Source organism: Hypanus sabinus, chromosome 24, assembly GCF_030144855.1.
Source record: "Hypanus sabinus isolate sHypSab1 chromosome 24, sHypSab1.hap1, whole genome shotgun sequence".
NCBI classification, from domain to species: domain Eukaryota; kingdom Metazoa; phylum Chordata; class Chondrichthyes; order Myliobatiformes; family Dasyatidae; genus Hypanus; species Hypanus sabinus.
Window position 1 is genome coordinate 8,619,458 of NC_082729.1, and position 26,017 is coordinate 8,645,474.

Here is a 26,017-nt window from a genome sequence, read left to right on the forward strand (position 1 = left end):
TCTGTTCAACAGGCTAGAACAACTGATTTGTGGTCCTTGAGAATTCAGCTGCCGTTGAAAAACTGGCATATGATATTCTGCAATTCTGGTGCACCAAGATTTGTTATCTTTCCTGGTCTTAATAAGTTGGAACTTGCCCTATGAAGATAATCACTGATTGTTTACTTCTGGGAGCCTTAGAAATATTTGGGCAGGAATGTTAACTGAATTTGTTGCATATAGTGCAATCAAAAAGGAATCTTTAAAAGTGTAAAATAAGCTTCATGCGTTTCTGTGCAAAATTTGGTCAAATAGCCACAGGTATCACTTGGTTCTGACTAGAAGTTCTGTGTTCTATTCATGGCCTTTTTTGTGGCTTTCATGGCTTTCTGCAATCAATGACAAGATTGCACGTCCATTGGAGGATTTGTTGTGAAAATATAGCTGAAGCTGATTTGAAAAGGAGCACATTTTAATTCATTTAAACTGTAGATGCAGAATATGGCAAAGAATCAGTTTATTGCCAATGTGTGAAACAGAATTGATTGTGGTTAGGTGCTGAGCATAAAACACAGGACAATAGTGTAGCAGACAACAATATCAACCAGCAATTTACAAGACAATAGTGCAAACAGCCAGGAGCTATCAACAATTAGCATAAACGTCAATAATCAAACTTGAATATGAGCGCATGAACAAATGCAATTACTATCACCTGAACAAGGCGAGCAAGAAAGACCATTTAACGGATGTTGTGCAGCGACATTTAGGGTATTACGTGTGACTCATTTTTATTGAGAAGCTGGACAGCTATAGGGAAAAAAAGCTTTTGAGATTAGGTGTAGTTTTGGTGCTAATGGACATGTACCGTCTCCCTGGACTTGCAGGGGAAGGAGGTGGTGGGAAAGCAATCAGTAATAGAGATGGTCACAAAACTCCACTGGCTGAGTAAAAATTCATCGGTATATACCCTGAGATGAAAGTTTCCTTAGCTAGTGTGGGAGGAACAGTCTCTGCTCGTCTTTCCTAGGGGTGAGTGCTGTCCTACTTCAGTGGTAGTCTTAGGAATATGACTCGACTATAGCCTGACCATAGGGGTTGTTTTGCAGACAACAATCCTCATTTCCACTATCTTGATAGCATTCAGCTCTGAGTTGTTAAAAGCACACCATGCCATAAGACGGTTTACCATCCTTTGAGAGCAGGTCACATTAGTAGAGATGAGACCAACTACAGTCACGTCATCCGCAAACTTCAGGATTTTAACGGATTTGTTTGTGGAGGTACAGTTATTTCTATAAAGTGAGAACAGGAGGGGTAAAAGAACAGTCTCGGGGAGAGCCTATGCCTGTAGACATCGAATTGGACAAGTAGGAGCCCAGCCTTGCTTCCTTCCTGTCAGTGGATTACAAACTTCGTAACATACTGTAGGGGACAGCTAGTTGTAGGAGAGCACCATCTATTTCCTGTTGCATGATTGGCAGTATACTGTAGACCCCCAAGTGTTGATACCTGTAACTCTTCATGCACTGCAGCTTAAACATGCATGATTCCATCTATTCAAATGTAGAAATTAGTCTCATTTCTATATCAGTCATCTTGGTGTAAGAAAACATTTTAAAGTAGATTTAATCCTAATTACTAGATTGTCTGAATGTTTGCATTAAGCAACAGTATTTTTCAGGCCCCTAAATATTTTACAAAGGATAAAATTGTGAAGCCTAAGGGTTCACTTTTGTGGTTGTGTAGTTTTCGCTTGCTTTGAGAACATCAGGTGCATAAAGAAGTAACCTTGCACTCTCGCCCACTCCATCAGATGTATTCTGTCCCATCTGGTTCCACTCACCAGTTATCTCAGGCTACACAAGTGCGGTGAAGTAAGTTCTCCTGAAATCTTGGGCAACTGCTGAAGGGTTATATCGTGGGTCTTTGGTCTCTGGCATTGATAGATCATAAAAACCAAACATGAAATTTGTAAAAGTTATATCATTTGTCACTTTTACTGTTGATTGAAAACTTTCTCTGCCTGTTTTCATTTAAGTTTAGCAGAACCCAGCCTCTCCCTGTCTTCCCTTTCCACCCACCCTCCCCCAACTCTGACTTGGTGAACATGAGGATGACGAAAGGATTTAGATCCTGCAGATGACCTCTGATTCATACTTGTATAATGTAATAATATAGCTGGGCAAGTTGAAGCATACCGATGTCATCTCTGCAGTTTCTATAGACCTACTGGATAGCTGTCAGTGCAGCCCAACCTTTTCCCAGTGGAAACATTAGGGAGCAGTTATTGAAGACTGGTTAGATTTGTCTCTGGACTGGTTTGAGGTGTCTGTGATAGAGCATTCGCTTTGTTTACAAATGTTTTTCAGTCAAGGCTTCAGATATCATATTAGTCAACATTCATGCTTCCAAGCCCTTTCTGATAACCCTGCCTCTATTCTTATCACTCTATTTTTCTGCTCCTTTCTCCCTAGCAAATCTAACTTATTCTATTTGTCTGGGCTGCTTTTATTGTTGTAGTGTATAGCGTCTTATTTCCCTTCGGGAAATGAATCCTTGTTGGGTTTATTAATGACTCTTGCACTTAGTGGTGAGCCCTCGTTTTATACATCAATTCATTGCATCAGTTTTATCGAGACCGTTAATCAGCCTCTTCAACCCTTGGTGCTTTAAGTTATAGTAGATTGTCCTTTGTGGATATTTGCGTCTTCTGTCTTCCCTGTTGCATGGGGGTGTACTCATCTTCTGGTTTAATAACTCATCTGGTTTTTGATTTTGACCAGCTAGATTATTCTATTCTCAGTGTTCACAGTTAATGCCTACTGTATTATAGAGGGGTTTAAAATTGTATCACGATATGCAGTAGACTAATCAACAAGATGTAATGTTCCCAGAAATTCTAGTAATGTTCCTCTACTTAAAAATTTAATCATGAACAGCAGGAGGGGCTTGTGTTTTCTAGCTAATTTTAATAAGCATTAAGTATAGGAAAAATTGCTATATTTCTTCAAAATAAGGATTGTGTAAGTGTTTAAAATCTTCACAAATTAAGGAGGATGATTAAATATGCCACTTGTGTTTTAAGACCAATTTCATTTTGCCAGCAGAAATTTTACCAGGCTGCAACAGCCGTGACATTTGCTGCTTTGTTCTGAAGGATTTAATGCTGGCAGTAGAAATGGCAGGTGGTGTTCATACAAAGATGGTGTATTTTAAGACATTCCTCTCTCTCTCTCTCCCCCCCCCCCCCCCCCCCCCCAGAGAGGTAGTTGTGGTAGGTGAGGATAACTTCAAATCAGCTATGTTCCACAAGATTCGCTTTTAATCTTGTAAAACTAATCCTTCCTAATTGATTTGGGCTTTTACTAGTTACTTTATTTCCATTTGACTTGCAACTATATTTTTGTATTAATTCCATTTTCTTGTTTTCACTGCATTTTATCTGCTTTCAGTACAGTCCTAGTTGGAAATGCTATTTCAAAGTTCAAAGTAAATTTATTATTGAAGTATATAGATGTCACCATATACAACTATGTCTGCAGGAAAAGAGATCTAAATTTGTTTTCTTGCGGGCATACTTAGTAAATCCAATAACTATAATAGAATCATTAGACTATAATTAGAATCAGTAGAAAGGCTGCACCCAACAGGGCTGACAACCAGTGTGCAAAAGGGAATAACTTGATGAAAGAAAAAAATAAATAAGTAATAAACATTAAACATGAAACAAAGAGTCCTTGGAAGTGAGTCTATAGGTTCTGGGAACAATTGCGTGTTGGGTGCATGAGTTAGCCCTTTTGGTTCCAGAGCCAGATGGTTGAGAGGTAAATGACTGTTCCTGAATCTGGTGGTGTGGGTCTTGAGGCTCTTGTACTGCCTTCCTGATGGCAGCAGCGAAAAGGGAGCGTGACCTGGGTGGTGAGGGTCACTGATGATTGATGATGCTTTCCTGTAGCAATGCTCTGTACGGATGACCTCAGTGGCAGGGAGGGGTTTACCTGTGATGTATTTACTATTTTTTTTGTAGGATTTTCTGTTCAAGGTCATTGGTGTTTCCATACCAGACTTTGATGCAGGCAGTCAATATACTCTGCACCACACATCTATAAAAGTGTCAGTGTTTTAGATGCCATGCCCGATCTTTGTAAACATCTTAGGAAGTAAAGGTGCTCCTGTGCTTTTGTAATTGTGCTTGCATGCTAGGCTAGGCATGTCCTCTGAAATAATAGCACCTAGGAATTTAAAGCTGTCTTACAGCTCCAATTTCTCCAATGGCTCATGGATGTTGGGTTTCCTCCTCCTGAAGTCAGTAATCAGTTCCTGATTATATTAATCCAAGATGCTTTGCTGTTTTAACTACAAAAATAAAATCTAATTGCAGGCAATAGTCTGGAAAAATGGGTAACAATTATAAATGCTTTTCTGTAGCATGATATCTGGAAGTAGTGTCAAAATTGTATGCCTATTAAAGATAGCATAGCACTGATGAAAGAGGCAATATGGACAGCTGTTAGAGCACTATAAGTACAATTTAAAAACCAGCTAATTTAAATGCTGTAGGTTATATTTTGTAAATTCTTAAAGGTTCATCTTCGCCGATGGGTAGCAAAATTTTCTTCTGTGCTGGCTGAAAGCTTGAGCATAATGTTAGGTTTAGTCCATTAGCCAAAATTCTGCTGTGGAACGTCTGAACATGGGGTCTATAAGGAGTATTGTGGCTTCTATGCTGTCTGGAAATATGCATGTTTCTGCACAGACAAAGTACTCTGGCTGTGACCTGGCATGCATTTACACCTAATATTTATGCTCATGGTTCTCTCACATCTATTTAAGAATGTGCGGGAAAATATCTGTCCTTAAGTGAGGATACAGAAAAACGTAAAAAGCAACTGATCAGTCACTAGTCTGTAGTGATTAATTTGTCTTGCAGCATTGGTGTTAGTCTGTGCACTTCATTTAGTAACCTTGGTAATTATATTGCAGTGGTCAGGTGCAGTCTTTCGTCCAGTCATTCAGTGAAAATATTGTGCTAGTGGATGGGTTAAGTTGCTAAGTGCTTATGTGTCCTTTCTGTAGACTGGCGCAGTCTGTTGAAGCTATTTCTGTGACCAGGAATGCTGCAGAGTTATCAGGATAAAATAATTTCAGTGCATTGCCTCAAAGTATGAATAAGGCACATGAAATTACAGGTCAATTATAAGGGAGTAGAAAATGTCAGAAGGTGCTTTGCCAGATTCCTAATTTAGTACAGTTACTAGTGCCAGTCATACTTGATAGGGCAAAATTATCTTTGAAGACCCTTCATCATAAAATGCCAATGTCTCCTTTCTCTCTGCAGATGATGTTCCAGTTACGTATGTACCCAGTGATTTCTGTGCCTATTTTAGATTGGTGGAATTTGAAGCGCTTGTTGTTCTGAAATACTTCTGGGGGGTCAGTAAAGCTACTTTGACATCGACCTTGAAGGGGTGCCTGCGCCACTGATTCCTGGCATACTGGCTTCCCCGACAGCTGTCTTAGTGCATCTGGAAAAAAATTACATTGCAATTGCTTCTAGCAGCAGGATTCATGCATCAAGAACTGGCTGCACAAATACTTGAAACTTGTGCTAACATAGCCCAATATGGGCTGCTAATAAGGCTCCCCCACCCCTTGTTTTATTTACCTTTTCTACAGACAATTTGTCATGTATAATTTAATCACTGTAAGCTAGTTGTTGAATTTACTTCATAAGGAGTTGAGGGTTTAGTATTCGGTGCATTGGGTGAAGGCCTTTTTGTTTTGATTTATTTTATAGACTTACAATTGGCTGGTGCTATCTCCTGTTTGTTTTTCATTGCAACTCCCTAGTTTGGTTTTGGGTTTATCATTAATGTTGGACATGAAGATGTGCTAACTTTTAAAATAGTTTAATTCTTATGATGTAAACAAAAAAACTATCAAATTTATTTGTTGGGCTAGAGAAAGCTAAAAAGGTTTAGAGGGAGAATGTGTGTACTTTTGTGTTGAAACTGACAGAAGTGATTTGTATACTTCAGCCTCATTGTATTTGTGATTTCCATAAAACTAAAGCTGTGCATTTTTCTAATTATGCAAAGGCACTTCTGATTGTCAGCTTGTTTACTAATGAAGCAGCTGAAAGCTAGTTTTTTGAATCTTGTTTTCTATATTCAAAATTAGTTGTCATGAAGCAAGTGTGCCTGTAGCAAGGCTGTGTGTATTTATAAACGAGAGCCTGGCTGGCTTTAAAGTACATTGTTTTAGTGGGTTAAAATCTGTTCCAGTCAATAAACTTCTGCTACATCGCTTCCAAAACATTTCATGTAAACCACTGACAAATTCTAATCGCTGTGCTCCATAAATGGAGTGTGACTGTAGCATAGGTGGTCAGAAGAGGAAGTTTCGGTGAACTGGTGCTTTAAATAAACCTTTGCATGAAAGTTGCTTTCTTGAACTAAGACAGCCTGAACCAGTCTGTAATTACTGTCAATTTCAGTCTAGCATTCTGGTGACAAAATTCATGCATACTTGATAGTTTTAATAATGAAGGAGGCAACTTCCAATGAACAAATTCCAACATTATATGTAAAGATTAAATTTGATTTATTCATTATTTTGGATATTATAGTTAAGATTGACAACATAATGAGATATTCTGATCTAGAATTTGTATTTAATTGAAGGAATACGATCAATAGCTCTGTCTCCAATGACGGTCATGAAAACTGCTTCATGCAGAGTCTTTAATGACCACAACAGCATACATACTTCACTGCTTGTGAAATGTAATTGATGTTATGTTGAAATTGAGGCAGTCAGTTTGCATGCAGGAAGATCTTACAAAAGCAATGTGAAAATAACTAGCGTTATTTATTTTGGACAACTAGTATTGATTAGGGATAAAGGAAAGCTTCGGAATCACTTTTGACTGTGGGAGGGGAAAAAGGAGCACTCAGAGATTGAAGGCTGTTTTACCTGAAACAGATTTGATGAAATGCCCAAACATCTTCTAAAGGTTGCCAGAAATGCAGAGCAACAGAAATACAGTACTTTGTGTAAAATTATTGAAAAAAAATCAGTTTTAACTCAGTTATTCTGTTGTTTGGCTTTCAAATATTGTTTAGTTTCAGCCCTTTTAAGAAATTGCTGTTAGATTTAAATGCAACTTCAATGCATGGACAGACAGGGCATCAAAGTATTACAGTGTTTTATATCAAGGCCTGGAGACAAAACTTCAGGTTATTGAGAAGAAAAACTTTTATTTATTTGAGATGCAGTGCGCAATAAGCCCTTCCAGCCCTTTGAGCCATGCTGCCCAGCTGTCCCTGATTTAACTCTTGCCAAATCTTGGGTTATTTTACAATAACCTACCAGCTGTTACAGCTTTGGACTGTGGGAGGAAACCGGAGCACCCAGAGGAGATCTGTCCAGTCATGGAAAAAAAATGTACAGGCAACAACAGGAATTGAGCCCAGGTCGTCGGTACTATTAAGCATTGTGTTAACCACTGTACTGTTGAGCTGCTTTTATTGTTGATGCTTAGACTGCCTTTAAAAATAAGATTTTCATAGTTTCAAAACTGAGTAACTCAACTCTTGATGAGCTTTGAAGAACTGAGTTTAACAGTGCAACAGCTGCCCCTGCTTTAATAATTGTTTGTCATGTTAGATATTCTGGTTTAGTGCTGCATTTCTGATGTGAATAGTAGATGTGTTGCTGTGTAATAGAGATCCTCATGCTTTTAAGCAGATATGGAAATGTGTTGTTAGTCAGGTAATCAATTTTATATTGCATTTTATACTCATTAAGCTAGATTAAAATGGTTCATTTTAATGTAAACATTGGTTTTATTGAATATATATTCAATAAAATGTTTAGTTTACAATGAACAATTTCCTAAATTAAATACCCTTTTTGTTTACTTAAGCCCTTCACCCCTACTGGGCATAGGTCACCAGCAGCAGCTTGCCAGAGTCCTCTGTCCTGGGCCGATCATTGGCCCTGTCGCTTCTGTGTTTTATTTCCTTATGTGGAATGCAGTTGTAGTTTCTGTCATGCATGTTGGTGTTATGTTTGCATTGGTACGGGATCCACAGTCCTGAATGCCCAAGCTGTTGGTTCTGGCTAGTGTTCGAGATTTAGAGTGCTGGAACCAAGTCTGCAGAACTGCTGTTGTATAGACAGCTGTTTGTGCTGCAAATTGAAACTGATGTTGAAGATCTGGAGTAAAGGCAGGCAGAATTTGTGAAGAGGGACAAAGGATAATGTTTTGGCTTGATGATTGGTCATTTGAACTTCAGTGATCATTTGTTGCATCTCCTAAAGGAGTTTCAATATCTAAACCCACTGGTTTAGGTACCCTGAAAAGCAGGCAGAATTCAAGCTTACCAGAACTACTGAATGTCTGGTGACAAAATGAACAAAGTACAAGGATTTACACGATTCTTTAATGACTCAAGGCAGATTTCAATTATCGAACATTAGTGGCACTTTTAGAGTGGGTTTTTTAAATTTTGCCTAGTGCATTTGACAGTGTTCCATTGACCTTCGTCATGGGTATCCAACTCCCAACTACAAACTGTTTCACTTTGATATTTTATAGCCATAGAGAAGTGCAGCACTGAAGTACAACCTTCAGCCCATCTAGTCAGTACCGAACTATTTTAAACTGCCTACTCCCATCGGCCTGCACCAGCACCATAGCCCTCCATACCCCTACCATCCATGTACCTATCCAAATGTTCCCTAAACTTTGAAATCGAGCTCATATGCACCACTTGTGCTGTCAACTCGTTCTGCACTCTTGGCCCTCTTGAGTGAAGAAGTTTTTTCTCCCTTTTCAGGATTTCTCCTGCTTTCGCTTCCCCCTCAGAACCCTCCCCACCCCGTTTACTTCCGGAGGCGCAATGATAGAAAAGGATTGGGAGCCGCAAGAACATGTTACAGAACAGACTTCTTGTAAGAATAAGTAGACTATGGTGTATTGTGAAGTTAAAATTTGTTTTAAATGGCTGATAGTTATTGTCTGTGAACACTTGCATTAAAGCTAAGTTCTCCTGAGCTGAATTTTATTTTCGTTTTGTTTGTGCAGAAATAAGCAGAGTGCGAAAGGACATGTATACAGATACGATGAATGGCCTTGTTGACAAGCTGCCCATGGACCTACCAGAACCCATAGGACCTATTATGCAGTTACAAGAGAAACTATTTGTGCCTGTGAAAGAATATCCAGATGTAAGTATGTTTTTTTTTGTGAAATTGATAATAGAAACTTAAGTTTTCAATATTGCTACCTGGCTTGGCAAAACTGATCTCAATCTCAAGTAGAAAAATAAATAAGTTACTCTTGTCAACTTTTAATTGCCAAATTTTAAAAGGATGTGATTTTGAAGTCTATAATAACACAAAGGCTGGAGGAACTGAAGTCAGGCAGCATCTACAGAAATAAAACTGTCGACGTTTTGGGCTAAGACCTTTCAGGACTGGCTATATTGGAAGAAGATGGGTTTGAGCAATTTGCATTACAAAGGTAGTATCAGGGGTGCTGGTCATTTTTTTTAGATAAGTGGTAGGGATTGAAGAAAATTCTAAGTGGTGACTGGGTCAGAAGTGGATTTGTATATTGAAGCATGTAACATTAATTGACCCAGAAAAAATGCAACACCAGGAACCTTAGAGGGGTTAATAACAAACTTCTGGGGTAGTACAGTGGCATAGTAGTTAGCATAATTTTACAGCACAAGTGACCTGGGTTCAATTCCCACCAGTGTCCGAGATTGTACATTCTCCCTGTGACCACATGGGTTTTCCCTGGGCGCTTCAGTGTCCTCTCACATGTCAATAACTTTTTGGTTAGTATGTTAATTGGTCACCGGGGTGTAATTAGACTGAGTTGGCTTATTGGGCTGGAAGAGCTTGTATTGTGCTATATTTCCAAAGAGAAAAAAATAGAAAATAGGTGAAGACTAGGGGATTTGATATTCAGCTAGTTGTCTAAAAGGTGTATGACAGATTCATTGAGATAATAATCGTCAAAGTTGGAGAATGTTTACATCTAAAGAACAGAGAAAATAGTTTCATTGAAATAACACTTTTAAAATGTTAGGGCTGTGAGTGTTTCTAAAAAAAATAAATACGTAAGGATTAGTTATGCATTGAATTTAATATTGAAATGACATTTATTCAATTGTGAATTAATCAATTATGTATTAATGTGATGCTACTTGAAGGATAATTGACAGAAGAGCTCTGGTCTTGAAATAGTGCCATAGGTTTTTTTTATCCACTTGAGCAGACGCAGCCAACGCCCACTTAATGTCTCTGAAATACAATCACCCTGACAACTGATGCAGTACAAGCTGCCCCTGCGTTATGACCTTGCAGAATCAATGAATTGCTACCCAGAAATTTGAGATGCAGAATAAAATTTGATCTGGAATTTGAAGAAAGATGCATTTTAACTTGTTCCTTCTCGTGTGCGCAGATGAAGTGGCTTTATGTATCAGAATCAGGTTTAATATCACTGGCATACGTCGTGAAATTTGTATACTTTGCAGCAGCAGTGTGATGCAATACATAGAAAAGCGTGAATTACAGTATGTATAAAATAGTTAAAGGAAAAAGTAGCAAAAATTAAAGTAGTGAGTTAGTGTTTGTAGTTTCAATGTCTATTCAGAAATCGGATGGCAGAGGGGAAAAAGTTGTTCCTGAATTGTTGAGTGTGTGCCCTCAGGCTTCTGTACCCTGCTCCCTGATGATAGCAATGAGAAGAGAGCATGTTCTGGCTGATGGGGGTCCTTAATGATGGATTAAGGGCTCACATCACTCGCGTTGCAAGGATTCTGGAAAGATTTAAACGTAAAATGACCAGTGGTGTCTTTACCCACTCCACTGAAGCCCACTGACCACAGGGAAGGTCAGTCATTCTTGAGATGATGGTAGTCTTGGTGATTGGGATAGAGTCACACAGCACCGAAACAAACCCTTTGCCCTCCAGTACTATGCAAACGTCTTGGGTGTATGTTATAGCTAAGGAGCTTTGGACTTGGCACAGTACTGTAGTCATTTTTTGAGTGTTAAGGAAAAACATGACATGATTGCTGTTCCTTGATATTGCCGTAGTGTTTGTCGCTGAATGTAAAGTGAGGTTCAGACCAATGTAATCAAATTGACATTTTCGAGAAGGCACAAGGGCAGGAGAATTATTCTGGGTTAAGAAGCAAGGCTCTCTGCAAATATGCAGGTTATTGGAGAATCAGTTGTGTTCATCATGGGTATTTGCATAAATTGCCAAGATTTTATTGAGATACAGTGTAGTTTGGGTCCTTCTGGCCCTTCAAGCCGCACTGCCTTTATCTCAATCACAGGCCAATTTACACCGATTAATTGACCTAACAATCAGTGTGCCTTTGGAAAGTGGGAAACTGAAGTAATTGGAGGAAATGTATGCAGTCACAGGGAGAATGTACAAACTCTGCACAGGCAGCAGTGGGAATTGAACTGTAAACCACTGTACCACTATGCTGTCCCGATCTTATTTAATGGTAGAAACTGATGCCCATCTTGTTTGTCACTTGCTGTAAATGTGTGCACAGGTTCACTGGATAAACTTGCAGGAGGATTATGGGCATGTAAAAACCGAGATACAAACTTCACAAGAGAGAACTGTATGAGACAGACCAAATGGTCTCTTCCAGCTCTTTCTGCTGATAATTCAATTGGGAACCAACTCTGCTTTGGCTTGTATGCATTATATGATCACCCTCACTTCATGCCAGATAGTCAAAGTCTGACCTGTGATTTTAAAATTGATTGAATCTCAGCAGTGGTCTGCAGAATGGAAATCACTTATGTAACCACTTTCCCGAAGTTTGAAACGGACAAGGTTGCTGACCTTCCATTACTCACTTTGAGTGATCATGCATGTGTTCTGACACAGATACTGTTTCAGTAGTAATTTTGTATATTGAATGTTTTCTACGGTTACACATGCAGTGTTGCTGCTTGGGCAGGGTGCCATGTAGTTAATCAGGATTTGAGCTTTGACCGCTTCAATCTAAAGACTTGGATGATGAAACTCTAAAAGTTGAGTGTTTCCAAAAGTGTCAGGCAAATAACTATTAATCACTTTATTACAGGAAGGATGTGGAAGCTTTAGAGGGTGTGCAGAGCAGATTGACTAGGATGCTACCTAGATTGAGAGCACCTTTTATGAACATAGGGTGGTGAGGGAGCTGGGGCTTTTTCCTTTTGATTGAAGGGGGGTGGGAGCTGATGTGATAAAGGTACGGAAGGTAATTTACAGAAATAATTAATGCAAGGGTGCTTAATTTTAAAGTGATGGAATAAAAGTATAGGGGAGGATGTCAGAGGTATGTTTTTGCTGGGAGCAGGGTATGTTCTACCGGGGTGGTGGTAGAGGCAGATACGTTAAGGATAATTAAGTAACTCCTAGATGTGCCTATGGATGAAAGAAAAAATGGAGGGCTATGCAAGAAGGAAGGGAAAATTGATCTTAGGGTAGGTTAAAAGGATGGCATGACATATTGTGTTGAAAGGGCCTGTACTGCTCTGTGGGTTTAACTTGAAGTTGAAACTGCTTGATTGGGTAAAACTTTTCCAGCATGTTAAGATTTAGGTCCTTCGTTTATCGTATGTATCTATACTTTGGTGTTAAAAGGAAGAAGAGCTTGGGTAAATGTTAGTTATATTTCTTGGGAAATATGGAAATAAGACTCAAAGAATTTTAGATTTCTTTTTAAAGCTGATCAGAACATACAGAGTAAATGGTAGGGCATTGAGGAATGCAGAGGAACAGAGAGATCTAGGAATAACTGTGCATAGTTCCCTGAAAGTGGAGTCTCATGTAGATAGGGTGGTGAAGAGGGCTTTTGGAACGCTGGCCTTTATAAATCAAAGCATTGAGTACAGAAGTTGGGATGTAATGCTAAAGTTGTACAAGGCATTGGTAAGGCCAAATTTGGAATATTGTGTGCAGTTCTGGTCACCGAATTATAGGAAAGATATCAATAAATTAGAGAGAGTGCAGAGACGATTTACTAGGATGTTACCTGGGTTTCAGCACTTAAGTTACAGAGAAAGGTTGAACAAGTTAGGTCTCTATTCATTGGAGCGTAGAAGGTTGAGGGGGGATTTGATCGAGGTATTTAAAATTTTGAGAGGGATAGATAGAGTTGACGTGAACAGGCTGTTTCCATTGAGAGTAGGGGAGATTCAAACTAGAGAACATGATTTGAGAGTTAGGGGGCAGAAGTTTAAGGGAAACACGAGGGGGTATTTCTTTACTCAAAGAGTGATAGCTGTGTGGAATGAGCTTCCTGTAGAAGTAGTAGAGGCCAGTTCAGTTGTGTCATTTAAGGTAAAATTGGATAGGTATATGGACAGGAAAGGAGTGGAGGGTTATAGGCTGAGTGCGGGTAGGTGGGACTAGGTGAGATTAAGGGTTCGGCACGGACTAGGAGGACCAAGATGGCCTGTTTCCGTGCTGTGATTGTTATATGGTTATATAACTAAAAGCATCTCCAGTGAGATTGTAAACTCCAGGGATATGGGGAATCGAATCACTCTCCTTAAGCATTGTATTGTTTTAGAAAAGGTGGGAGGGGTGACAGTGGAGATAGCTCTCTCAAAGGAAATGCAAGGTGCCCCTTTTCTCCGCTAGCCTGCCACCCTTGAGCAAGGAGTGGCATCTGCTTTGCCCCCCCCCCCCCCCAAAAAACAGGATCACATAAAATCATGGGAGCAGTTGGTGGATGGTCGAATGAGTAGCTGGTGCATATCGCAAGTCCTGGTTACCTCTGACAGCAGGCAGACAATCCCTGAAGAAAAAGAATCTAGTGCTTTCCCGGCATGTATGTTAAAGTAGGATCTGGATAAAACTCAGGAGACCAGCTTATTATAGTTACAACAGTTTAATGCGCACCCTCCTGCGGGAGTTTGAGACCCAGTTGTCAAAGGGAAGGCACGTAAGTACTGCCACCATTCGACAAGTGGACTACTTCTCTCTGGTTACAGTTGTATATTTATAAATAGTAAATCCCATACATTACTGTTGCAAGATGTCATTAGAACTGGTATGCCCACCAAGTCTGTTGTGCAAAACTTAGTTACAGATAAGAGAATCCGCTAAATCAAGGTTTAATTACAGATGGATGTGCTGCCTAGTCCTTATCAGTTATTCCCTTTGCTAGGCCCTGACTTAGTTACAGATGGATATTCATTCCTGTCCTTATCGGTGAGTCCTCCTCCCCCTACTCAAATGAGGGTGCAATGTACAATTTTTCAAATTCTCAATGTCTCTCTGCAAATTAAGAGAGAACTAGTATAAGCCGGTTTTTTTGCTAACTGTTGAAGACAGTTTACTTCAGTTCAAAAATTCCTGTTCAGTCCCAATTATTCTTTTAGCCAGAGGTTACATAGGTTCAAAATGATTTTTTTATATATCCTCAATTCCTCATGTATGACAAATAAACTCTTCTCGTGCTTCCAGTCAAGTACAGGTATTGATTGTAATCAATGTTTTGATGAAGAACTCGGCCATTTTCAGAGACAATGCTTGGCATGGCTAGTCCTCATTCAATCAGATTTCTGTTCTCCCTCATTTACAAGTTAGATCTTTGTCAAAATTCTTTTCCTGCGGTTTTATTTCAATGGCTTCCTTTACCAGGAGGTCCCAAAAGCCACAGTAATTTTGTGCAGTTAAAGTCAATTCTCTGGCCATTGCGAATGCAGTGCTCTGTTACTGCCGATCTCTCTTTATAACGCAAACCTTGGTGGTCCTTGATGTGGATTTCTGTGCATCCTGTCTGGCTGATGTATGCTGCTCCACATTCATAGGGAATCCTGGAAATGCCAGCTGACCTAAGGACCAGGTCATCTTTGACCCACATAAGCTGTGACTTGAGCTTCCTTATGGGTTTGTGGGTAGTATTTCTTCTGGGACCCTTCTTGATAGGTTTCCTGGTTTTTCTGTCAGCCCTGTGAAAAAGACTAAGAAGCTGGTGATGGACCTGAGGAGGGCTAAGGCACCGGTGACCTCTGTTTCCATCCAAGGGGTCAGGGTGGACATGGTGGAGGAATACAAATACCTGGGGATACGAATGGTCAATAAACTGGACTGGTCAAAGAACACTGAGGCTGTCTACAAGAAGGGTCAGAGCCGTCTCTATTTCCTGAGGAGTCTGAGGTCCTTTAACATCTGCTGTACGATGCTGAGGATGTTCTACGAGGCTGTGGTGGCCAGTGCTATCATGTTTGCATTTGTATGCTGGGGCAGCAGGCTGAGGGTAGCAGACACCAACAGAATCAACAAACTCATTCGTAAGGCCAGTGATGTTGGGGGTGGAACTGGACTCTGACGGTGGTGTCTGAAAAGAGGATGCTGTCTAAGTTGCATGCCATCTTGGACAATGACTCCCATCCACTCCATAATGTACTGATTAGGCACAGGAGTACATTCAGCCAGAGACTCATTCCACCGAGATGTAACACTGAGCGTCATAGGAAGTCATTCCTGCCTGTGGCCATCAAACTTTACAACTCCTCCCTAGGAGTGTCAGACACCCTGAACCAATAGGCTGGTCCTGGACTTATTTCCACTGGGCATGATTAACTTATTATTTAATTATTTATGGTTTTATATTGCTGTATTTCTTCACTATTCTTGGTTGGTGCGGCTGTAACGAAACCCAGTTTCCCTCGGGATCAATAAAGTATATCTGTCTTTTAAGGTTCTGATTGATTTCATTAACCTTGTAACCATTCTGTAGGAGCATTGTAAGTAATCATCTTTCCTCGTGGAGACTCTCTGGGTCTGAAATAGTTTTTGCACAGTTAATCAAAGTAGAAAGAACTGCTGTACTTTGGAGGCATGATGGTGGCTGCTATTGTTGAGGTATAAGTCTGTGTGAGTAGGTTTCCAGTAGACACCATGTCTGTGGCTACTGTCTGGTTTGCATTGTATTAGAATGTCCAGGAATGGGAGGCAACCATTCTTCTCCATCTCCATCGTAAATTGAGTGTTTGGATGTATACTGTTCAGATGGTTGTGGAACTGTTGGAGTGCCTGGAGTTCATAAGGCCACACTATGAAGGTGTCATTGATGAACCTGAAGAAGTATTTGGGGCGCAAAAGCAATGAACTAGGAGTCCTCTCCTCAGTGTTTTGTACAAATTATCAATAAGAGCGACCCCATGTCCACACCATCCATTTGGTTTATATTAGTTCCCCCTATAGAGGAAATGCAGTGATGTAAGGATGTGTTCAAAAAGATCAATGGTACCCTTATCAAAACTTGACCGCAGGCGGACCAAGCTGTCATTAATGGGAACTCTTGTGAACGGGGCACCGTGTTGAAACTGACCTTTATGTCCTCTGGTTTCAGCTGGACGTTGGTTATTTTAAATGAAGTCGGGCAAATTTGTGATGTGATTCTCAGCCCCAAAAGAGGGAGACAGCATGGTTGTTAAATGCTTAGTGAGATAATATGTCAGAATCTATCCCACTGACAGTAGGCCTCAGGGGAACCCTCCTTCTGTATCTTAGGGAACCTGTAAGGTGTTGGTGGTACCAGTGCCTGACGCCAAAGTGTTTTGCAAATGTCTGCTGGCAGTCCAGATTTCTTCACTAAAGTGGGTGTCATCCTGACAGTCGAATCCACGGGTTGCTGCTGTAGAAGTCCGTAGGTGGGATCCGTCCAGCATCTGTTGAACTTTTTTGTGATATTATTTGGAGGACTTCAGGACCGTTGCATCTCCTTTGCCTGCTGGTAAAATCATGATGGGTAGTTTTTGCCATAGTCCCTGGAGGGCCAGTCACTGCTTTTGTAATGTTTGGTTTCAGTCAAACAGCTCTTTTTAGGGTCATGCAAACCTTTATTCTTACCTCCGGCACGGTATCCGGTTTTCAGTTTTCAGATTGCTGGCTCTGCTGTGCCAATGTGGTCCAGATAAGGTAGAGCTCTGAGCATTGGAGTGAAGTTCAGCCCCTTGGGAGGGACCAATCTAGTTGTCTTGTAAATCCTTTGTGTCCAGTGGTGAGATGGCTGCACTTTGTCTGAAGAGTATTAATAATGGCTAGGGTCACCCATCTTGTAAAGACACAGCCTTGAAGAAGGCAATGGCAAACCACTTTGGAAAAAAATCGCCAATGTAGACCATGATTGCCCACGTCATGCAAGAAGGCAGATAATGACGATGAGTACAAGCGGCTGTAGAGAAGAGTCTTGGTTTGAATTCCCTAGATTCTGGTAAGGTTCTACTGGACTGGATAACCACTTGTAATGATTAACCAAGGAAACTGGAAATTGTAGACAAGTTGATCAGACTTGTGTTATCTGGGGAAGGTGCTTGTATCTATTGTAGCAGGACATCTGCAAATTGCAAGTAACTCAAGCTCAACGGGCACAGTTTTGTAGATTAGCTTGCAGCATGCTTTGAAAATGTAACAAGCAGGGTAGGTGAATGAGAACCAGTAAACAGCACATTTGTATTTTCAGAATTCCTGAGCCAATTGAAAGATTAGCTTACCAGGGTATTGTCACTGATAGCTTTTCTAGCAGGAATGGCTAACAAAGTTCAGGGTAAATGAGTCAAGGTTAGCTGCTGCAAGGACCAGTACTAGTTATAATCTATTAATAACTAGGGTGAAGTTTGCTGCTGATAGAAATACAGGTGGCTAAGTAGAATCTGCAAAGGGATGTGTAAAGCTTAAGTGTGCATAAATGTGAGTTTCATTTTGGGCTGAATAGAAAACTTAAAGTTTAAATGGACAGACTAAAGAATATTACTGAGGGCAATCTGTTGGTTCTCCGACAAGAATTGACATGAAATTAATTACTGTTATGCTGCTGCCATTTTAGGTCAGCAGTGAAGGTCCTTTTTCATCTCGTGGTGTTCAGCACTTACTTCATAGTTCAGTAGTTTCCTCTGTTTTCACTACTGTCAATCAAGCAAATCCTGGTTAAAGACTCAAGAATACTTTCCCACTCAGATGTAGAAGTATTCTTCATTGCTGTTTCCATAATTTTGTTTGACCAGTCAGGGTTGTTAGCCCTGAGTTGAACCCCTGAACCTGGAGGATTGGTGGATCACTCTTAGTCTGGCCTCTATACACTTTGACCTGCTTGGCATGGATAACCCTACCAAGAGCCAAAGTGTAAAGCCCTGACTCCAACCAGCATAACTCTCCAGGTCATTGAGGCACACAAACCTCCAAACCCGTGCGGTTGTGGTCCTCTTGGATGACTATGAAATTAGAGACAAGTTGCTGCAAATAACTGAGGATATTGAGAGGTTGTACTGCTGCATTTCTCATATTATTGGGGTCCATTTAAGGAGGGTTTTGTTGAACTCGAATGGGGATGTCTATTCATTTGGTTATGGTGGGGATTTTGTTTTTAGCAGCTAGGTTTTTTGCCAGATGTTAGAATGAGAAGTAATCTTAGTGAAGTAAAATTTTGATGATGGAAGATTTTTTTCTCTCTGTTGGGTGGGGCTGGTGAAATCTCGGAATGTAGATTTTTTTTGGGACACCTTCAGAATAAGGTGGAAATCATGAATTTTGAGGATTGTGAATCTTTAAACTTTGCAGAGTGGGGTTGGCCAAATCATTGAATATATCTAAGGCAGTGATCATTTATTGGGAGTAAAGTTTGAGGAAAGAAAGTGGAGATGAGGTCACTATCTGATGAGCTATGATCTTATTGTGGAACAGGTTTTAATTCCTGTGGCCTGCTACTATTTCTATTTTTGTGTAGAGGTTACATGATGTAAATTGTCACCCAGTCTCCAAACACCAAATATTTAGAGCAGAAATTTTAAAATCCTTTAAGCCAGTTTATTGTTTCATTAAGCTATTAGGTGACCAATGAGGTTGCTCTGTTAAGTGAGTATTTCCCAGTAGACTGGTACATATAACATACATGAAAACTAATTTAAAATATCTTGCTCATGCTGATTCTACTGAGTATGCTGTGGCAAGGAAGAACACATTTCAAATTTCTCACTTAACCCTTATCAGATGTATGGAAGCTTGCTTCAGTTAGTAACAAATTAACATGCGACAAAAATAGTGTTTGTGTGTATCTTGGCTTGCCTTCGTGGACAAGTTGATCTGCTCAAGAACCGAATGCAGCATATTGACCTTGCTTTAAGTTTAGAAATTAGATTGGACTAATGCAGTTATAATTCTGCTCCCAAAAGAGATTTGTTGATGACAATACATTTTGTCAGCAATTATCTTGAAGGCAAAAAAATAATCTGAAGGTTACTGGATTTTTTCCTTTTGAAACCAAAGCTGAAAAATCCAGCTGTGCTTTTGGAGTTGTTCAGTTGCATTGTGGTCTACATGAGGACACAAGTTTGTTTGGGATGTTCTTTGGATGCCTCAATATGACCATGTTGAATCAATTAACTCTCATTAAAACAAGCCTGTCTTGATAAACAACACTTCCAAAAATTGCCAAATGATTCAATGAATGAAGATGTGTAGTTGTAAAGCTCTACAATCATTAGTTTCCTAAGCTTGTACAGTCAGCTCTCCTTATCCGCGAGGGATTGGTTCTGGGACCCCTCGCGGATACAAAAACACGTGGATGCTCAAGTCCCTTATTCAACCTGTCTCAATGCAGTGGACCTTAGGACCCAGTGGAACCCTAGACCTTATTTAAACTCTCAGAGCGGTGGACATTAGGACCCAGCAGCGGTGCTCTGAATCCGCAGTGTTTCTGTTCACAAAAATAATCACGATTGAAAACAAAGTGGAAATAATAAAGCGATCGGAAAGAGGTGAAACGTCATTGGATAAGCGTTAGGCTATGTCGGTCATAAATTGGAACAACTTTAAAGGATAAAGTGAGAAAGGCCCTGCCCCGATGAAAGCTACAGTTATTACTAAGCAACGCAGTGGTTTGGGTTTTGAGTTTTTGATCCTCCATATCAATCCAGCACGGATGGAGAGAGAACGCTTGGAAGTGGTCAGTCACTGGCTCCCAAGCCCGGTGCTGAAACTTGCGTTCTTAAGTGTTTTATATGCATAGAAAGGTAAAATATATACTATATACTAAGACAAACATTTGACTAACTGACGCTAAATAATAACGGATGTACCTGTTCTGTCTGATTTAGTAAGAGAACTTCCAATTTTTTTCAATCCCAATCCATGATAACCCATGCACATCCTCCTGTATACTTTAAATCATCTCTAGATTACTTCCAATACTTAATACAATGTAAATGCTATGTAAAATTGTTATACTGCATTGTTTAGGGAATAGTGACAAGAAAAAAAGGCTGTACATGCTTGAACAACAAGTGCTGGAAGAGTACTTTCAGATTTTCTTGATTTGCGATTGGTTGAATTTGTGGATGCGGAACTCGTGGATAAGGAGGGCCGACTGTACTGCATTCTCTGTAAACATATTTTCAAATGTTCTAAAATATTGCATTTATATGCAGAGGAGTATAAACTCTGGTTGCCCTTTATAACATGGCCATTGTAGACAATGATGAGCTATATAGATTACAGACTTAGCTTTTTTCCTCTGGGGATGCAGTGGGTTTCCAAATTGATAATTTTAATTTCTGGTTAATATTTTGATTACCTTTTACATAGGTGAACTGCAGCATGCACTTCTGCAGGCAGACAATATAAATTGTGATGAGTAATTAAATTGGCATGTTTTTAAAATTGTACAGAATATTGTTAAGTAGTTTTTTTCCATTTAAAAATTCGGCCCATTAATACCAAATGTAAGCTGTTTCTATAGTGTTCTACATCGCCACATTCATATTCAGGTTGCTAAATAAACATGACAGTAGAAAAGTCTCTAGAGGAGTCGTTACAGCTTTAAATACGGAAGCTTTAAATTGCTCTGCTGGGAAGCTTGTGTGTTCTCTTCGTTGCTGTGTCTGGAACCTGATGTGGGCCCTCTGCTGTCTCCATCATTGAAACAGTTAAAGTGAGCTCGCAGCGCAGTGCGGCTTGGTATCGAGTAAGCCACGAGGGCATTGTAAAATGGCTTCCTGGCAAAAGCTAGCATTGGGCTGTGTAGTTCACATGCTGCTGAGATGTGAGGCTTGGCTACCAGGCCCTTCGAGTGTCTAGTTGGCCACAGCACTGTGTCGAGCCCTGAAGCAGTGTTCATTGTCTTGGTGGCTCACTCAAAGCTGTGCAGCATTGAGAACACTGTTTCATTGTGCTGTGCTGGGATCCTTGCACAGCGACGTGCATACTGAATTGTTGTCTTTTTTCAAAATGTTTTGACTTTGTGGGGTTTCAGATTTCAGAACCAAGAGTTGTAAATAATTAGTGGTCCCTGCAATAATGCAAAGCAAGAATTGGCCCAGAGAAATAGTGTAACGGCAACTTTTTCCAAACCATCTGTTAACTGGCATAGAAAAATTGTAATAGTTCATTTTTCTCATCGACTGATCAAGTAACACACGATCGTGATGTAAACAAACCCTGGTCTCAGTAATATTATCAGTCATGAATGCAAGGAATTCTGGAATTTGCATTCTAGTGTTCTTAATAAATATAGAGCAAACGGTTTCAAAATATTAATGATTTAAATGTATTGATCTGGTATCCTGAATTTTTGGTTTTGTTTGGCCATGTGATTTTTTTTTTTGGTTTCCCCCCACTAAGGGTGAATGTTCAGTACTGGTTAAGTGTAAAAATCTGATCACTTTAAGCTTTTGCCTTTTGTAGCACTGACATTCTTGACTTTCCTGAAAGAACATCTTGGGGTTGTATGTGTGAATGAAGCTGTTTCAGGCGTCTTAAAATTTCCTATTAATAAGCTGCAGAGCTGTAAACTCAGCCAGCTCCATTATGGGCACTAGCTTTCAGCATCCAAGGAGTGTCTTTAAGGAGTGATGCCTTAAAAAGGCGGTGTCCATCATTAAGGACCCCAATCACCAAGGACATACCTTCTTTTCATTATTATCATCAGGAGGGAAGTACGGAAGCCTGAGGTGCACACTTAGTGATTCAGAAACAGCTTTCCCCTCTGTTATCAGATTTCTGAATGGGCATTGAACCCATGAACAAACACTATCTCATACTTTTTATTTGTATTTTGCACTAATTTAATTTGTATTTAAAATATATACTTTAGCTTTTTCTCAAGTATTGCTTTGAGCTGCTGGCGCAAAGACAGCAAATTTCATGGCATTTGCTGGTGATATTAAATCTGATTCTGTTATGTTTGAGCTTCTTCTGAAGCCTGGTTTCCCCACGGACAGCAGGGATCGGGGCGTGGGTAGAATTGGTAAATGGATATGAAGTTGTTGATTTGAAAGTAAGTGAAGAAACACAAAGGTTAATCAACTATACTATTCAGCATAATTGGGTACAGGCAGTCCCCGGGTTAGGAACGTGTTCTGTTCAAGTCAGTCTTTAACTCAGATTTGTACATAAGTTGAAACAGGTACATCTGGTATTATTTAGTGTCAGTCAAATGTTTGTCTTAGTATATAGTATATTTTTTGACATTTTCTATGCATATAAAACACTTAAGAAATGTATGTATTTCAGTAATTAAGTCAGTGCATTGCTTAGTAATAATTGTAGCTTTCATCGAGGCAGGGCCTTTCACATGCTCTGTTATTCTCACTTTATCCTTATCTTTTAAAATTGTTCTAATCGTTGACTGACTGTAGCTTTATGCTTTTTCAATGACCGATGGTGTTTCAACTCTTTCTGATTGCTTTATTATTTCCCATTTATTTTCAATCGCAATCGTTTTCCGTCAATGGAACAGAAACACTGCGGATTCAGTAGCGGCAGCGGGTCCTGACCTGAGCTGCCCCGGGTCCTAAGGTCCACCCACCTTGAGACAGGTTAAATGGGACAAGTGGGGGTGGTGCTGACTTCGAAAAGGGGGAAAAATTTAAGCCAAAAACTAAGTTAATCACTCAACACAGTGTTAATGGCAATGACTTAAAATGGCGAACGGCGTTCTCCTTCCTCCGTTTGTAAATACGAGTTGTTTGTGAGTCAGATGTTTGTAACTCCTGTATTGCCTGTATTTTTATAAAATCTATTGCATTTCCTCTTTTTCATCTTGGTAAACCAATTTGTACCAAACTGTAATTACAGCTGTTCCATTTTTAAGTTAAAATCTTGCTGTACATTTTGACATAAATTTGAAACAGCTTATTTTTGTGTGCAACTCAAAACCACGAGATAGTCTGTAAATGTTAAGTGTTATCGAAACTGCAAGCTTAACTTCATGCATTTTCTGAATGAATTACTGACTTGAAATCAGCCACCCAAGTGCTACTCCCTAGACTATGTATTGCATCTCCCTGGTGACTATGAGAATCATTAATTTATCAACAAATCTGAGAACGAAAATAAAAAGCAACACATACAAAATGCTGGATGCACTCAGCAGGTCAGGTGGCATTGATGGAAATGAACAGTTGACGTTTCAGGCCAACAAACTTCAAGACTGAGAAGGAAAGGGCAAGATACTAGAATGATAAGATGGGGGGAGAGGAGGATAGCTAGAAGGTGATAGGTGAAGCTAGGTGGGTGGGAAAGATAAAGGACTGGAGAGGAAGAAATTTGGTAGGAGAGGATCGTGGACTACAGGAGAAAGGGAAGGAATAGGGGACTTAAGTGGAGGTGATTGCATGTGAGAGGTCAGAGTGGGTATCCTTTCCCTCAAACCACTTTTGTATTTTGGCATCTTTGCCCTTTGCAGTTCTGAAGAAGGGTCTCCGCCTGAAATGTGAGCTGTTTATTCATTTCCGTAGATGCTGCTTGTTTTACTGAGTGCATCCAGCATTTTATGCCCGTTGCTTTTTATTTGTGTGGTTGTTCTCAAGTTTGTAGATAAATTAATGATTCTCATAGTCACCAGGGAGATGCAATACCTAGTCTAGGGAGTAGCACTTGGGTGGCTGATTTCAAGTTGGTAATTCATTCAGAAAATGCATGAAGTTAAGCTTGCAGTTCTGATAATACGTAGTAGTGTTTTTAAAAATTGCCTTGTCTGTCTACAGATGATTTGATCCTTTTGTGCTGTTCGGACTTGTGCCTTTATGGAATGTCAGGAATCATCTGCAGAGCGTGATTGACATTGGTAAACGGACTGAAATGAATGCAGATTGCTGTTTTGACAAATCTCTCAAAATAGGGTTGTTTGCCCAACATCAGCTTGGCATGATATAAAACATAAAATTATACAAGCTCTCAGCCGGTTAGTCAGCATCTGTAGAAAGAAAAGCTGTTATTGAATGCCACTCTTAGCACAAAGTTATTGCAGCTTGGGGTGTTCTGTTAAACCCTCCCTGTGGAATGTGTGGGTTTTCTCCTGTTTCCTCCCAAAGTCCAAAAGGCGTACTGAGAAGGTTAATGGGTCATTGTAAGTTGTCCCAGGGTTAGGTTGCGGTTAATCGGGTTCTGGGTTTGCTGGGATAGTGTGGTTCAAGAAGCTAGAAGGGCATTCTCCATGCTGAAGTTCAGGAGTCCTCCTACTGCTGGAACCATGTTTCTAGGATCCTTCTGTTAGATTTAAAACTTCCAGAACCTTCTGTATTTATTTGAAACTATTTAAAGCCATTTAAGCTTATTGAAGTGAAATAGAGCTGCTAACTATTAGCACTAATTTGTTCATTGAGGTAACAGTATGGAATAGATCCTTGAGCCACACCCCAATTTAACTTGATCATGGGACATTTTACATTAATTAACATTTTTGGACTATCAGAAATAACCCACACATTCCATTGGGACGACTCCTTAGAGGGCACGGGATTGAACTTCGAACACCGCCCCAAGCTGTAAAAGCATTGTGCTAACTGTTACATTACCATGGCACCCAGTTATCCAGGTTTCCACTGGGTGGGTTTCTTCTAGGTGCTAAAGTTTCCTTCTAAATGCAAAAGGTTGTGACTACCTTTATACAGGTGGATGTGGAGCTGCTTTGACAGGAAAGCAAATTGGCTACAGGAGTACGGGGGAACTGGATTGCACCAAGAACAGATACAGGAGGGTTTTTTTTAAGCTCTTTGGTCTTTTAGGAAATGCATATTCATATTTAAGTTGTTTTAATTGTTGTTTTGGCATAATGTTTCATTTGAAACTAGATTTTGGCAACTAAAATCCAGCTGAGCTTTGCAGCTTCACTTCAAGTGCCAGGAAGGCAAAATAATGTGGCATCTTGGGACTTTGATGCAAGATTACTAGGCTTTCTGGCTGTTGGAAGTTATTGTCATAATACCTAAAAAAAAAAAAGGACTTGTATTTTGCTCTCATTTTACACAGTAGTGTAACAAACTCTTCAGTGAGTATAAAGGAGGCAGAAAATGCAAATCGTAGCTCTGACAAACCTACTAATGTTCCAGACCCTCATCCAAGATCTGTTGCACGCTGGGCTCCTGGAATTTCTGAATGATTCTGGATTATTGGAGTTATATTCAAAATGAATTAGAATTAAATCATATTGGATCAGATGATAAAGTTGCAGAATGCACTTAAAATGCAGAACGTATTCAAAAGCTGAGTTGATTAAGCAAATGCTCAGTAGGTTTGACAGATGTTTTGCTTAAAGCTTTGCCAATTACTTAGTAGAAATATAAGCAAGTGAGTAGGCTCGACCTTCGGATCTTGCTGCATTAAATGATAATTTGAAAGAAGGGGCATAGATTATTCTTGATCAGTTCCTGACAGTGTAAATAAGATGGTCAATCAAGTTCTGTGGTTTAGTGTTATCCAGTGTTGGAACTAAGACTGAAATGCATGCAAGTAGAATGCTTAAACTGCTCTTTTCCCTGCAATGTTCATCTGTTAATTACTTTGCAGCTAAGGGAATGCACAAATTATCTTTTTAAAGAGCCCCTTTATTTCTGAGCATTGATGATGTGTTAAGCTGTAAATTCTAGTGTTGGGTATCTCTCCACTAAGTCTCACAAAACACAGTACCAACACTGAATGAATCTTTATTAAATACCTTTAAGCTTTATTGCGTGCACCTCCACTCCCACCAGGGATGGCAGGGGACTT

At 39.8% G+C, this 26,017-nt stretch overlaps 1 protein-coding gene across 8 annotated transcripts in view; it reads left to right on the top strand.

The window, feature by feature from the left end:
- The window catches only part of qkia (QKI, KH domain containing, RNA binding a), a 136,012-nt gene that overhangs the window by 20,301 nt on the left and 89,694 nt on the right, over nucleotides 1-26,017 (top strand). For all 8 annotated transcript variants that reach the window (XR_009507769.1, XR_009507770.1, XR_009507771.1 and 5 more), the window contains exon 2: nucleotides 9,074-9,216. Coding sequence is in view for 5 of the 8 variants with exons in the window: in XM_059949249.1 (XP_059805232.1) it covers nucleotides 9,074-9,216 (143 nt within the window). In the remaining 3 variants the exon portion in view is untranslated. The remainder of the gene's footprint in view (nucleotides 1-9,073; nucleotides 9,217-26,017) is intronic.